Below are 14,678 nucleotides of genomic sequence, written 5' to 3' on the forward strand. Positions count from 1 at the left end.
TTCATTGCGGAAAAATTATAGCTATGACAATATGTAATTTAATAGTTAATATATGAACATAAGAAAAAATAAAAATCCCCTGAAATAATTATTACTCAGAGATTACCACTAAGCAGTTTTGGGTAAATATATTGCCAGGCATTTTTAGTGTGTGTGTCTAAATATATATCTACTTGAAACGTAAAGTACACTGTATACCTTCTTGTAACCGGATCTTAACTTAAAATATGAATGTGCCTGTTAACATTTCCGTAGCTCATCTGGTTTTAACATAGCGGTAGTGAGCAGTTGCATGCACCCTTGACAGTATGCCACATGACATACAAGCTGGGCCATATTTCTGCTCTTTCTCCAGAGCTGCAGAGGTCATCTAGACACAGGAAGACACAACCTAGAAAAATGGGGGAGTTAATACTACAACTCTCACAACGGGGGGTGGGAGTTGGTGGATAAATGCTGCGGCATCCCTGTCCTGTGTTGAGACAGTTACAAGATCCATGCTATGTGGTTCTGCAGGGGCTCCCCATGCAGTTGCCTGCAGCAGTAACCAGCTCATTCCTGAAAATTGTATTGGTTTTTCTCCTTTGTCTATCTTACTTTCTCCAAAGCAGCTTACATCCGGGTCTTTATCTCAGTGACTCTTTCTAGAGAATCCCAAATTAAGAAAACGTCAACCCTGTATTATTGAACAATCCGATTTATCTTAATTTTTGTTATAAAAAGAATTATAATGGATATCTATGTATAAATTCCTCTACATATGGGTCTAGTTAATTATTTTTAAATAATAAATGCTAAGTCAAGGATATGTTTTTAATTTTTATTGTAAATAGAATTATAATAGATATCTATGTATCAATACCTTTATATATGGATCTAGTTAATTTTTTACAATAAATGCTGGGTCAAAGATATGTACATTTTAAAGACTCTTGATATATGTTACCAAATTACCCTTTAGAAAGGTTATTCCAGTTTGCAGAGTATTGGTTTTCCTGTAAGTATATAAGTGACCTTTGGGTATGAACCTTTTTAAATATTTGTCAGACTCTCAGATAAAAAATTCTGTCTAGCTTTAATCTGTAATTTTTACATGTGCTTTTGGTCACATATTTTTGTTTGATGTGTTGCCTGTTTGTATCTTCTTCCCATTTTTCTCATTGGATATTTGAATGTTTTAATCACTTTTTATGAGCTCTTTACATATTAGAAATAGTAATCCTTTATCTGTTGTCAATCATTTCTCTAAAATGTTTTTTGACTAATTTTGTGCTTCTTAATAGCCACTGTCGCTGGCTTCATTGTCAGCTTCTACATTGGCCTGCACATCTCTCTCCCCGTGTGTTGACATTCTCACCGTTTCCCTCCCTCTAGGTCTTTCTACCTCTTTGTCATTCATCTTTTCTTTTCTATACCTGGTCTCTTTCTCCCTAATTCCTGTTCTAAACATGGAATTGATTGGTCTCTTTTACTTTGCAGTGATTCTTGCTGGGTGTAGAGGAGAGTCCACATCAGAACAAATGAGAGAGGTGGTCTTTCAAGCGCCATATCCCCAGACTCTTGAGAATCACAGCGTTCTTACCCTGAGCTGTAGTGTGCATAGTGTACCACGGTGACTGTTAGATGTGTGTGGAGACCCTCAGCTGAAAAGAGGCAGAAGTTGAGAACTATTGGCTGAAAGGCTTAAGAAGCCATGGAAATGCCACTCACGTTTTCCATCTGCTTGTTTCTATGCTAGAACCCTCTTGGAAATCCTGTGACCTGAGTGCCCATCTCCAAAAAACTCTTTCTACCTATATATACTTCACAGATCTGAAAGTTACTTACTAAATTGATTGCAGAATGTGGTAAAGGCACATGCTAGACCAGGTCTAGAGGACTAGTATCCTTTTTAAAGCCTGATCAATATGAAGGACTCTTTATGTAACGCCAGGGGTTCAAGTCCAAATTACATTTCCACATCAGGAGAACTTTCAAGGCTAATGCAGATGCCACAGGCCTCTAGGGAGGGGTTACTACTGTGCTTGGTAGATTTATAGTCACATGTCTACTGTCCCAGGAAAGGAGGAAGGGGCACCTCTTGCATTCTGGGAGTGCTCTCGGCTGCTCACCACTAATCAGGAGTTTCTTCAGGCTGAGAGACTTCTGGCTTCATTCTTTTCATCCCAAACACAATTTATTTATATCTTTGTAAAGTCACAAAATATGAAATATTTCTTTGTCTTCTGAGTTATTTTATAATGTGTATCCAATTAAAATTGTAGATTATCATCTCAAATTGATTTGATTTATATTCATTTAAATTAATAACAGTTTCTTAAAAGAATCTTCAATATTTAGGTAACAAATTAATATAGATATTGAACATTTAAAATTACACATGAAAAGAGAAATAAGCAAAGATGTTGAGAGGCAATCACAGATCACACTTGCTATGACTGAGCTTTACAATTAGATCTCAGCTTCTCAAAACCAGGGTGGAAAAGTATTAATAACAATGGGGAAACATAATTATCACTTGGCACAAAGAAACATGCTAAGCATTAACAGAAAGGAAGTATTTCCTCCTGCCTTGGACTAAATTTTGAAGCAAAAATGTCCTGTGGAACTTAGACATTGGACTTAGGGTAAACGTTTCCAGTATAAATTCATGGAAGCATTTTTCTTATGTTTTTTTTCTTAGAGTAAATCCTCAATGTAAGCAAAAGGCATAAGGTTTAAATATAACTCAGTGAGTGTTTTCTCAGAGTAGTTTTAGTGAAAGTAGTGTCAAAGTAGTTTAAGAATCTAGGTTTTTGGTATTTTTAAACATAATCCAACTACACAGAGAACAAATGTCTGTTAGACTATATTCCTTGACTCCTAGTTGCATCAGCTGGGCTTTGTGAAAGCTAGATAAGAGTTTTCACGGAAATAGCAAAAGATGAAATTTGCCTCAAGATGCTGATTTCGAGTAAATACCCACACACCTTTTACATCTTTGATGAGGCAACAAAATGTTTTTAATATGTTTTATGATTCTTGTTCTTTTCTTAAATCAAAATAGTTATTAATTCAAAGAAACTACTGTTTATTCAGCTGCAGATGCCTACTGGTTCTTGGAGGGAGAAAAGCACATGTATGTATGTATGTGATTTATGTTTCTATTTAACCATTGACCACTTGCCTGGTTAATCAGATATCCTTTTCTCTGGTCCTTGCTTCAAAATCGCTATCTCTTTAGGCTTGCACTAACATGATAATTGCAGATGGTAAAGTAAAGTATCAGACCTTATCTGTTTTTCTGACTTCTGTTGACAATGAAACCTCTGTAATGCAGCCAATAAAAGAAGATACTGGATGAAAGAGCAGATTTACTGACACTTAAAGATGCTTCTTTACCCTTCTCTTAAAAAAAAATCATAGAATAAATTGCACTCGATTCTTATGTGTATGGTCAAAATGTCGATGAAGGCTTGACCTGCACCAGCGCTTCTGGCTCCTATCCTGGTGCCAGGATCAGGTTTGCTCAGGGTAAGAACAGCCACAGATGCCTCCCAAGGGAATGTTATTGATGGATATGCTTGCTGCTGAGTTATGTCTCAATTGATGCCTCTGGGAGAAGAGGCACATAAGCTAATGAAAAATCCCATTATACATTGTGGCTTAGATTGAGAGAGTTAGAGGTAATTTCTCATCCACTGTGATATGGCCTGTCTTAGACATTCAGACATTTTATAAGTCTTCTTAAATTGAAATTAGTTGACGTGTAATTTAATAGCTAGTAAGCACCATTTATGAGGAGTTCTCTTATGATGCTATGTTAGTCAGCTCAGACTGCTGTAACAAAATACCGCATACTAGATGGCTTGAGCAGCGGAAATTTCTCATCGTTCTGGAGGCTGGAAGTTGCAGATAAGGTCTGGTAAGGATTGGCGTCTAGTGAGGGCACTCTTCCTAGTATGCAGAGAGCAACCTTCTCACTGCGGTCTTCACTTGGTCTTCCCTCTGAGCATGCGCGTGGAGAGGGAGAACTCTCTTCCTCTTCCTCTCCTTGTAACGCCACCAACCCTATTGGTTTAAGACTCTAACCTTATGACCTCGTTTTATGTTAATTACCTTCCAAAGGCCTTATCTTCAAATACAGTCATGTTAGTGATTAGGGCAGATGCAAAAAATAAATAAATGAATAAATAAAAAGACGCAATTTCTGTTAACCAAGGCAAAAAAAAAAAAAATTAAGGAAGGAAGCCTAAGGGATCTTGTCAGTGAGATAACCATTGAGTTATGTAACAGTAAGAAGAACTGGTTACCCATCTGGACCTGTGGATTGTTCTGTAGATTACAGGATTTGGAGGTCCTTTCTAAACCTAAAATTCAGTGTTTCTAGGTAATAGCTCATTTGGGGGAATCTATTCCAAATGCCTGTGATGTTTTTCTTTCATTACTCATTCTTTGTCACCCAGAGTACCCAGCGGAAGGCACAGTGGAAGAGCCCAGCTGGCCTAGGTTTGATTTCCACTTTCTCTACTTATCAGCTGTGTAGCCTTTAATTAATTACGGTTCCTCTCTGAGACTGTCTACAAAATAATTGATACTTACCTTGATGCATGTATTAATATTAGAATACAGGCTATGCTACTGTATATAAAAGTAAAGCAAAACACACTAGCTTAGATATGAGAGAAATGATAGGAATTTATTTATCTCATACATACAATCCAGAGGGAAGCAGATCAGGGCTGGTGGGAGACTTCTGATACCAGACTCCATAGAAACTTCCATTTCAGGGCCAGTGGTGACTGCTTCAGTTTTCATTATCTCCCTTCAATAGGGATGGAGAAAGGGTGAGAGGAACTCATTCACACTGACCTTTTAGGGGCACCGTCCCCAAGTGACACACACAAACTTTGCTTCCACCAGAGCTTCCCACCAGAATTGTACTAGCCAAGGAGGCTGGATGAGAAGCTTATCTTTAGCTATTGCTTTACTAGCAGTGGTTCTTCTGCTTCAAATGATTCTCGCAAAGATTAGAAATAATTCATTAATTCATTTATCTATATTGAATTGTGAAATATCTTAACAAAGTATTTAGCAAGGTGCCTGATACATGGTAAATAACAAAAAGATGGAATCAGCCTTCTTGCTTTTCCCTAGTACCTTACTACTTGCAAAGTGTGGTCTGTGGCCTAACAGCATGAGTATCAACTGGGAGCTTTAGAGATGCAGAATTTCATCCCCAAGCCCAGACCTCAGCCTGCATTTTAACAGTTGGTGAAGCTCTGAGCTGGCATGTTCTTTTATAAATCTTTAATGGCGTCTGCTGGCCTCTGCTGGTGACATTATCTTGATTGCTTACAATGTTGTTGTCAGAATTAAATGAGATGACACGTGTAAAATACTTTAAATCTGTGAAATGTTTTATAACATGATTTAAGTGTACATGTGTGAGAAGGAATAATGTGAATCATAGGTTATAAGAACAACATTTATTTTCTGAGACAGGGTCTCACTCTGTTGCTCAGGCTGGAATGCCTGGCACAATCATGGCTTATTGCAGCCTTGGCCCCCACCAGGCTCAAGCAATTTTCCTACCTCAGCCTCCTGAGTAGCTGGGACTATAGGCACATGCCACCGTGCCTAGCTAATTTTCATATTATTTGTAGAGATGAGGTCCCACTGTGTTGCCCAGGCCGGTCTTGAGCTCCTGGGCTCAAGCAGTTCTCCCACCTCATCTTCCCAAAGTGTTGGAATTGCAGGTGTGAGCCACAATGACTGACCCAAAATTTGGCTTCAGATTTTCCAACCTTGATAAACTTCCTTGATGCTGTAACGTCATGTGAAAAAGGCATTCTGTTTCTGGAGAATGTGCTTGAATTGCCATGCAACCTCCTAGGTACAGAGCTTTTATTATTAGTTAGGGCCTAACTTTCTAAATTGAGGGGTTTTAGTGTATTTTTAATCACCATTCCTCTATGATGTCTAAATATTTCATCTTTTTAAGTTCTTAATTACATTACTGTCCTACAATTTGTGTGATAGAATATATGGATTTTGACATCAAATGAATGTGGAAATGATTCTTAAAAACTGGAAAATTTTTATCAATGGAGGCAGGAGAATCATTTGAACGCAGGAGGCAGAGGTCGCGCCACTATACTCCAGCCTGGCGACAAAGTGAGACTCCGTCTCAAAAAAAAAAAAAAAAAAAAAAGAAGTTATGCCCAAATTATAAACAGCCAATCCAGATTCATACACCAGTGTTGAGCTATAAGAAATCAGGAGAATCAACTCATGGACTTCGGTTTTCTTATCTATAAATTGGGAAAGATATTTGTTCTACTGTCTCACAGTGTTTGGGGGGTATAACTCAATTTAAGATCCTAGAAAAATGTACTGTGCATATGGAAGGTGATATTAATACCTGACGTTGTCAGAGTGAGGGGTATATGTGAACATGCATTCTGTATGAAAGAATATATTCCTAAATGATTGGCCAGAAAACTTGTGAGCTGAACTTGGGCCCTGGTAGCTTCATCAGATTCATGGTATCCAGGTCTGTGCCCCTGCCTCTGGTGCACAGGAGCCCGAAAAGAGGCAGACACTTACACGCTGTTTCTGCAGTTCAGTCAGGCATCGGGCATGCAATGAAAGCAGATCTAGGGGATGCACATCTGATGCACACAGAGAAAAGCCTGGGTTTTAGAAGACTAATCAGCCAAGAAGCTCACAAAGGAAGGGAAGTTCTGAACGACGGATTTTTCTGCATCATTTAGAGTTATACCTTGCCTTCCTGCCTGTCACTGCAAGGGATGGGCACAGTGGCAGAGATGACTGCTGCATCCTTAGGGGCAAGCACACACATGCCCAATGGTCTTGGGACTGATAAATTTAGATGAACATGAGGCCTTGCATTTCCATTCTGTATTCCTTTTCATTAGCATTCAGTAGATGAGTGCTGAACTGTGAACTTGGAAGTCTATGGTGAGAGGATAAACATGCATATGACTTAACTTTCCTTCAAGGACTTTCAATTGAGGAGATAATCAACTTTATCAGAGAGAACGGCAATAACTAACATTTGTACTTTAAAATAGATGTTGCTGTGTTGTACCCACATTTTTAAAAACCTGCATATATATGGGTATTTAAAAGTAAATTGATCTGTATCATGTTTATATTACATAGGGACAAAAGACCAAAAATGGGCTATACATCAAAATGTTAATGGTGATGAAAATTTAAATTATTTTTATTTTTTATTCTTTATTTTTTACATCTTCCTCAATGGACACATATTGCTGACTTAACTATAAAAACACAGTAAGCCTCCCAAGTAGTTTTATGCACACTCTCTCATTTGATCTTCACAATCACTCAGTGAGGTCAATAATGAACATTGATGTTATAGATGAGAGAAATGGAGGAGACAGACAACTCAGACACTGAGGAAGTTAACTGCAGTGAAATTACATGATACAGACAGTGTTGAACAGGGAGCAAAAGGCAAAATCAGGAGCCTAGTTAAGATCTCGGAAAGAAAATGAATAGTGCTTGAATGAAAGGGAAATGTAAAGATTCTGGAACATAGTTAGGTTTAGGGCAGTGCATGGCTTTGTACAGGAATCTGGCTCCCTACCTTGAGATTGATTTAGTTTGATCAGACTCAGAGACAGGGTGCACAGTGGTTATGTTTGGGTTTGAGACCAGAGAGTCTGAGTTTGATTTTCAACTTTGGCGCTGCCTAGCTATTGAACCTAGGTAGTTATTCACAGACTCGGGGCCTCCATTTACCTATCTATAAAATAAGAAAAATACTAGTAGCTACTATAAGGATTAAATGAGTTAATATGTGTAGGAGCCTTTAAAAGTATATAGGACATAAGGAGGACTCAGCAGATATTAGCCACCTGAAGCTAATTGTCCTCATTCCTATGATACAGGGCTGATGAAGATGTTGGCAGATTAATCTTAAGAAACATATAAATGTTATCAAATGTATATAGATGTATATCAGAAAGTGCTGACAGCTGTGGATAAGGGATGCAAAAGAATTATAACATTAATACTTCTTTTGAAATTATTTTGAAACTATGAGAAAGTTTGTGCTGGTCTTATTGGATAATTCAGCTGTCTGTTTGAATTCATACCAACCCCTCCCTGATTATTACAAATGTTTGGAATCTGTGTGTACACTTAGATTTTCCTAATCATACTGTGTCATAAGGCAAGTAATTGCCCTCAAATTAAGAATGATTGTTTTGTCGTAAAAAGACCTGGATCACAGGTCAGGAGTTGGCATGTGCTGTGAGGGTTAGTCTTAAGTGTCCTTCTTAAGAAGTATACCTGCATGTCACTGAACCCTGGTCAAGGCATGAATAATGTCGCTTGGTAAACATTGAGTCTGAGGAGTTTCAGGGCAGTTTATACTAACTGTCATCAATGTTTATAGATAAGAGTGAGATGGAGGATTTATATCTGGTTTCTGTGAGACCCCTGCAGGGCCCTGCTGTTGAGGCTGGTTATGTAGCAGGAATATGTCTAAGTGACCAGCAAAATAGAAAAAACACCAGCTGGAACTTCATCCCAAAAGCAGCCTAAAATACTACCAGTTGAGTTTAACTTACCAAGAGAGAATATATTGTATGATACTAGTTGCTTTAATATCCTATGCCTAGCTGTTTTAAAGTTTGTCAATTCTCACACAGGTAAATTATTGAAATCCAAAAATATTAGGGCAAGAGCCTATTGTAAACCTTTTTTATCCTCTTATCCATGTTCTAAAATATGTAAAATATTTTTTGTCATTTTTTTCAGACCCCCTGGTTGTGGAATACGAGGCATTGCTGGTACAACTACCCCTATCAGGTAAGGAGGCATTATTATCTGGGTTTTTACACACATTAAGTATCTACCTTCCGTCAATTTCATGGTCTCAGGCAGGCCCCAACAGGTTGGACAACCACCTTCATTTTTGGCCCCACTCCCGCTGATCAGTGCTGGACGTGATCTAGTGAGGATAGTAATTTTTGCATTATTCTTAGTGAAGTTCAGAATCAAGGCCCGATTGCCCTAGCAGATGGAGTCAGCTTGGAAAGTACATTTACAAGGGAATAGGATCAATTAGTTCAACTGGTGGAAAATTCCTGCTCCTAACAGCTGATCTGCTTCTAATCCCTGAGGTAAGTCTGGAATCCTGTTGACATAGTGCAGACCTGCCTCAACAGCAAGTGGGAAAGATCAAGTGTGAGGCTAGAGCAGGTACACTGAGTTCAGTTCACTTTGTGACCTAGAGGCAGCCTCCAAATATGTAAATCAAGCACCATTTCCTTGAGTGCAGAAAAATGGGCTTGTACTATGACATGTGGAAGGATTATTTCTGCAACTAAAAACAGCATCATTGAAAGTGAGATTAAAATCATATCCCAGAAAGGAAGCATTTTAGATCTCTGCGCACTGGCATACCTTTGCATCTTTCCATGAATTCAGTGATATAAGCATGTGTTGTTGGGATCCCCAGATCCGTTTAAAAAGCTGGGACTTGTCTGAAAGTTTCTAGCTGGGAAATTTCTATAACTCCATGTTCAGTTGGGATATATTATGTAAGAGAAGCAAATGCAGCTAGGTATTTTGTGACAAAATGAGGAGACATATTAAACATTATAATAAGCAACTTCAGGTTTTTTGTTTGAGGTTTCTTTGGGGTGTCTGTTGAGGTGTTTGGTCTTTGGGGCGTGCACAGTCCTATGGGGAGCAGGCTTGCCCTGTGTCTTCTTTGTTACACCTAGTGTCATGGCAGAGGGTGGGGACTGGCACTGGATACTCCTTGAGCTAGTTCAACGTTAAGGACACATTGAAATGGAATTCCAGTTGGCATTTTCATCTCTTACGAGTGGTTTATTCACATTAGAAAACACTATAAATAAGCAATAGAACATGGCAAGAGAGCTGAGCATTCAGAGGATATTTGATAGAGACTAAAGCAATGTTGACACCAATAGCTTATTTTACACAATTGTAATTCTCAGGCCCAACTGCTGTTTACCGTACTTGGAACATTGTCACATAAGGCTCCCTGTGTCCTGTAATGGTATAGTGAGTAGCAAAATCCGTGTATGTCTACATTTCTGTTTATGAAAGTACACACAAGTGCCAAATGAAATGTAATACCTACTCTTCTTTCTAACTGTAATGTAGTCCAGAATAACTTTCATGTTCATGGCTGGAGCTGAGAAATTGCTTATTTCTGAGAAAATGAGTTGCTAGAGCTATGGTCTATACTGTAGCTGCAGAGGGTTTCACAGCACTGTAGATTCAACATGAAAGTTTGAGGGTCTGGGAGATAGTAATGTTTTTAAAAAGAGGAAACACCACGCGTATGGAAGGCAAGATGCTATCTGTGGGGACTCAGATCAAGATTGTCTTCTGTATGATTCAGCATATAGCCCCCAAAATGTAGGACAAATTGATGGTTTCTCATGGGAACGGTGCATCTTTGAAAATGCTGTATAGTAATAAAGAATATTAGCTGATTTCTTTGTGTGTGGGTGGGGGGAGAACTAAACAGCATACAATTATTATGTATGCAATTATAGTACTTTGTGTGTAAGCATGCCTATGTAAATATATAGATTCCTGTTCCAAGTCAGTCTCTAGCCTTAAGGGCACTTTTAAAGACCGAGCATGCTTATGAGACATATTTATGGTATCTTTAGCATATATGTTAAATAGATAATCGAACAGACATTTAGGTGAAAAAGTAGTGGTCTACTTCAATTTTATTAAGGATACACTTATTTTATATAAGTACATATATTATTTGTTACATATTAAATAATTTCATATACATGTGTATATTCTAAGTTTAAAATAATGTGAAGTTGCATTCAGTTGAACCTTGTACAGCTTGGTATAAGAAGCACGAGTTGGACATGAGATACCCTAGTTGGTGGTCATGGGGCCTCACTAGCTATGAGACCTAGGCTTAGCCTCTTAACCTGAATTAACTGACAGCAATTTCCTGTCAACTATACAATCTAGGTCTAGAATTATAGTACTAATTTTATAGGATTTTTATGAGAATCAAAGAAATTAACATGTGAGTGAGCATTGTCAACTGCAAAGCACTCGTCGGACATAGTAATTATTATAATGGGATGAACTCTGTGGTTTCCAGATGCTCTCTGACTTGCCCTTATAATTCCTCTGGGGCCTTTCCCCAGGTGGTGATGTGGAAGTAAGAGAATATCATTAAAACTAAAATTTACCCTTGGCTCAAAGGGTCCTGAGCCAGGGCCCGATTTTCTAAACTTCATTTCAGCCATCCATCTGCCCTGAATATCCATTCTTCATCGTTAATGCCTTCAAGTTTTACAAGGACAGTTCAGTAGGAAGTGTATTCTACTCAGGGAGATGCTGAATTCATGCTTAGGTCTCAGTTCAGGCTGCTACAAGAGAATACCCTAAGAGCTCATGTCCCTTCTTCTAAGGGCACTAACCCCATTCATGAGGGCTCCACTCTGATGGCCTAATTAGCTCCCAAAGGCCCTGCCTCCAAATACCGTCACATTGGGATTAGGCTTCATCATATGAATGTTAGGGGGACACGAACTTTCCGTCCACAGCAGTGCTCATTGTCATTTAGACTTTAGGATTGCTGGTTCTAGTATCCTGTCCCATTGTGTATTTTGTTGTCAAAGATCTATGCAGGACAACTTTTCCATGATTCCCATGCGTAGAGTGGGTGAGTGCCAGCTTCTCCTGATAGTCATTCATTATGCTGCTATTGGTGTACAAAACACTTACATTTCAATTATATTTACCATATATGGTATTGTCTTGTGTATAGGGGTATGGACTTGTTTGTGTGATGAGTTTCAAATGTTTTTCATTCATTTTAATAAAGCAAGACATTTCATTACAACTCAATATAACAATTAAAAACAACTCATCACAAATGTTTTTTGAAAACTCTCTTGTTTTTAGTGGGATTATGTGCAAAATAAATATTCCTGACTTCCACTGCCTCTCTGAGCCTCCCCCAACCCTGAGCCTCTGAGGCAGTTAAAGCAGGTATAACTCCCATTTTACAAATAAGTAAACTAAGACCCAAGTTTTATACCTGCTGAGCTGTAGAGCTGAGACGTGATCCGATATCCTGGCTGGGTGCCTAGTCTGGTATCTCCTGGCAGCCTTCCTGTCCCTCTGATCTTTTAGTAAATATTTTTGAATAATTCTTTCTGATATTTGAAATGTACTGAACATTTTCTAATAACAAAAAAAGAGCTTTCTGATTAATGCGGAACTTAAATCTATGCCTCAGTGACCCATACAGCATTCCAGTTCCTATCACCTACCGTCTTGTCCCTATACTTGCAGCAGTTGTCCAGGGTTATTCTTTGTCTGTATTAGAATTTTTTTTCAGGTTGCTTAAGGAATCTTGCAGATACTTGTGACAAAGAATCATAAATGCTGTTGTTAAACTGAATAATGAATTGAGTCCCAAATGTTCGTGCTAATTAATGCTTTTTGAGTTGGAGATGAAATGAGAGTAATATCATCAAGCTGTGGATTAAAGTTATCCTCAAAACCCCATCGTCTACAAAAAGAATAGGACAGGAACTGCCTTTGAGCAGGTGCAAGACCATGTTACTTTTGAGCAGTGAGCTTGAGATGTCTGGGATACAAATTGGGTTCCCTATTAACTACTAATCATTCCTTTTTTTTCTTTCACCTTCAGCCACTCACAACTGACCTTCACTACTATTACATCCTGGAGCTGTCGTTTTATTGGTCTTTGATGTTTTCTCAGTTCACTGATATCAAAAGAAAGGTAAGAGCGGTTATGTCGTAAAGTGCTTGCAAGCATGCATCTTTAATGGCCCTTAGCAGGTGGGTGTAGACTCTCAAAGGCACTCACCCCTGTTCTCCTGGCAGCCCTAGGTTAGTACGACTTGCTGCGTTATTACAGAAAGTTCTCTATTTTTGTTTGTGCTGTTTTATATTTTTTTCTATTGTTTCTTCGCTCATCCCCTAAAACTCAGCTCTCTTTTCTCCATGTAATAATGTAGCAATGAATCCCCATAGAAATGATTTTCTCTCAATCTAATTCCCAAGTTCCTCTGTTCTCCAAATTAAATAAAAAGCAAGAATTCTATTTGTAGCTCCTGGGAGAGAGTAAAGTCTCAGTGTTTCAACCCTACAGAATTAATTCCCCAATTGCAGGGTTGTCCAGTGTCAAAATATGTCTCGGAAATGCAGCATTCCTCAGTGAACTGTGATCTGGTTTCCACCTATCCCCTCCACTGTAATCGCTTTTGTGTGACCCCTTACGTGTTAAATCCACTTATTCTGGCTTTCGTCCTACCAGCTTCTGGGCAGACTTGGCACTTCTAGCTCTTTACTGCTTATTTTTCTGTGACACCATATTTGGATTAATCCTTCAAAGTCACTTTGCTGTCCTTGTCTTAATGCCCCATGCTCTACATATTTGGGTGCAACAGAGTTCTGACCTGAATTACAGGATGCCATCTCCCTGGATGATTGAGTTGATACTTCCTGACACTTCCAACCATAACCTCCATGCCATGAATTCTGAAATGTTTCTCTTCTGCCCCACATTCTCTCTGGGTCCATACTTCCACATCTGTAGTCACAGATGATAGTACTGGTTGAACATCCCTAAATCTGGAAATCCAAAATGCTCTGAAATTTGATACTTTTTGAGTGTTAACATGATCCTCAAAGTAAATAAATGCTCGTTGGAGCATTTTGCATTTTAGATTTTTATATTAGGGATGCAAATCTGTAAGCATAATGCAAACATTCCAAAATCCAAGGAAAACAGTTCTAATCCCAAGCATTTGGGGTAAGGGATACACAACGTATATTGTGTTATTTTTGTACATTATATCATTTAGTCCTGACAACAAATCAGAGGTCCAGTTTGATTATTTTATTATTTATGCTTATTTTATGAATGATGAAACTAAGCCTTACATACAAAGTGCTCCTGACTGAAGACATGGTCTTCTAGTCTTGTTCTTCTCCAGTAACCCTTAGAACCAAAAGTCATGTCAGCCAGGACGTTTTCCTTTGCTCTCGTTTTTGCCACTCCATATACCTTCTTCCTTAATGTCACTGACAAACTTACAGTTCCCTCTCCTTTTGCCCACTCTATTATGTAGCCTCTTAAACAGTCTTTCTATCTAAGTAGTCATTCTTGTTTATCTGCTGCCTAAGAATTATGTTTCTAAAACCTTCAAGACAAAGTTCAAATACGTGGAGGATAAAATGCAATGTCTTAATCCAATTGAGCTAATACAAAAAAATGCCAGATTGACTGAGTGGCTTATAAAATCTATTTCTCACAGTTCTAGAAGGTGAGATGCCCCAGATCAAGGCACCAGCAGATTCAGTGTCTGGCACCAGCCCACTTTCTCATAGATGACAACCTTCTCACTGTGTCCTCACATGGTGGAAGGGGCAAGACAGCTCTATGAGGCCTCCTTGTGAAAAGGCATGAGTCCCATTCACAAGGGCTTCTGCCAAAAGGCCCCATGTCCTAATACTATCACTTTGGGGGTTAGAGTTTCAATATATATATTTGAGAAGGACACAAGAATTTAGTCCCCAGCAAGCAAGATATGTTCGCCTTTGCACCCCCATGACTATCAGTGTAGCTGCTCATCGTGGGAATC

General features: G+C 38.6%; 1 protein-coding gene across 2 annotated transcripts in view; it reads left to right on the forward strand.

Annotated features, from left to right (window-relative positions):
* The window catches only part of CERS6 (ceramide synthase 6), a 324,715-nt gene that overhangs the window by 230,833 nt on the left and 79,204 nt on the right, over positions 1-14,678 (forward strand). For both annotated transcript variants that reach the window (XM_001154789.7, XM_016949972.4), the window contains exons 5-6: positions 8,797-8,847; positions 12,719-12,811. In XM_001154789.7, the coding sequence (XP_001154789.1) occupies positions 8,797-8,847; positions 12,719-12,811 (144 nt within the window). The remainder of the gene's footprint in view (positions 1-8,796; positions 8,848-12,718; positions 12,812-14,678) is intronic.

This window comes from Pan troglodytes, chromosome 13 (genome assembly GCF_028858775.2).
Source record: "Pan troglodytes isolate AG18354 chromosome 13, NHGRI_mPanTro3-v2.0_pri, whole genome shotgun sequence".
In the NCBI taxonomy this organism is placed as follows: domain Eukaryota; kingdom Metazoa; phylum Chordata; class Mammalia; order Primates; family Hominidae; genus Pan; species Pan troglodytes.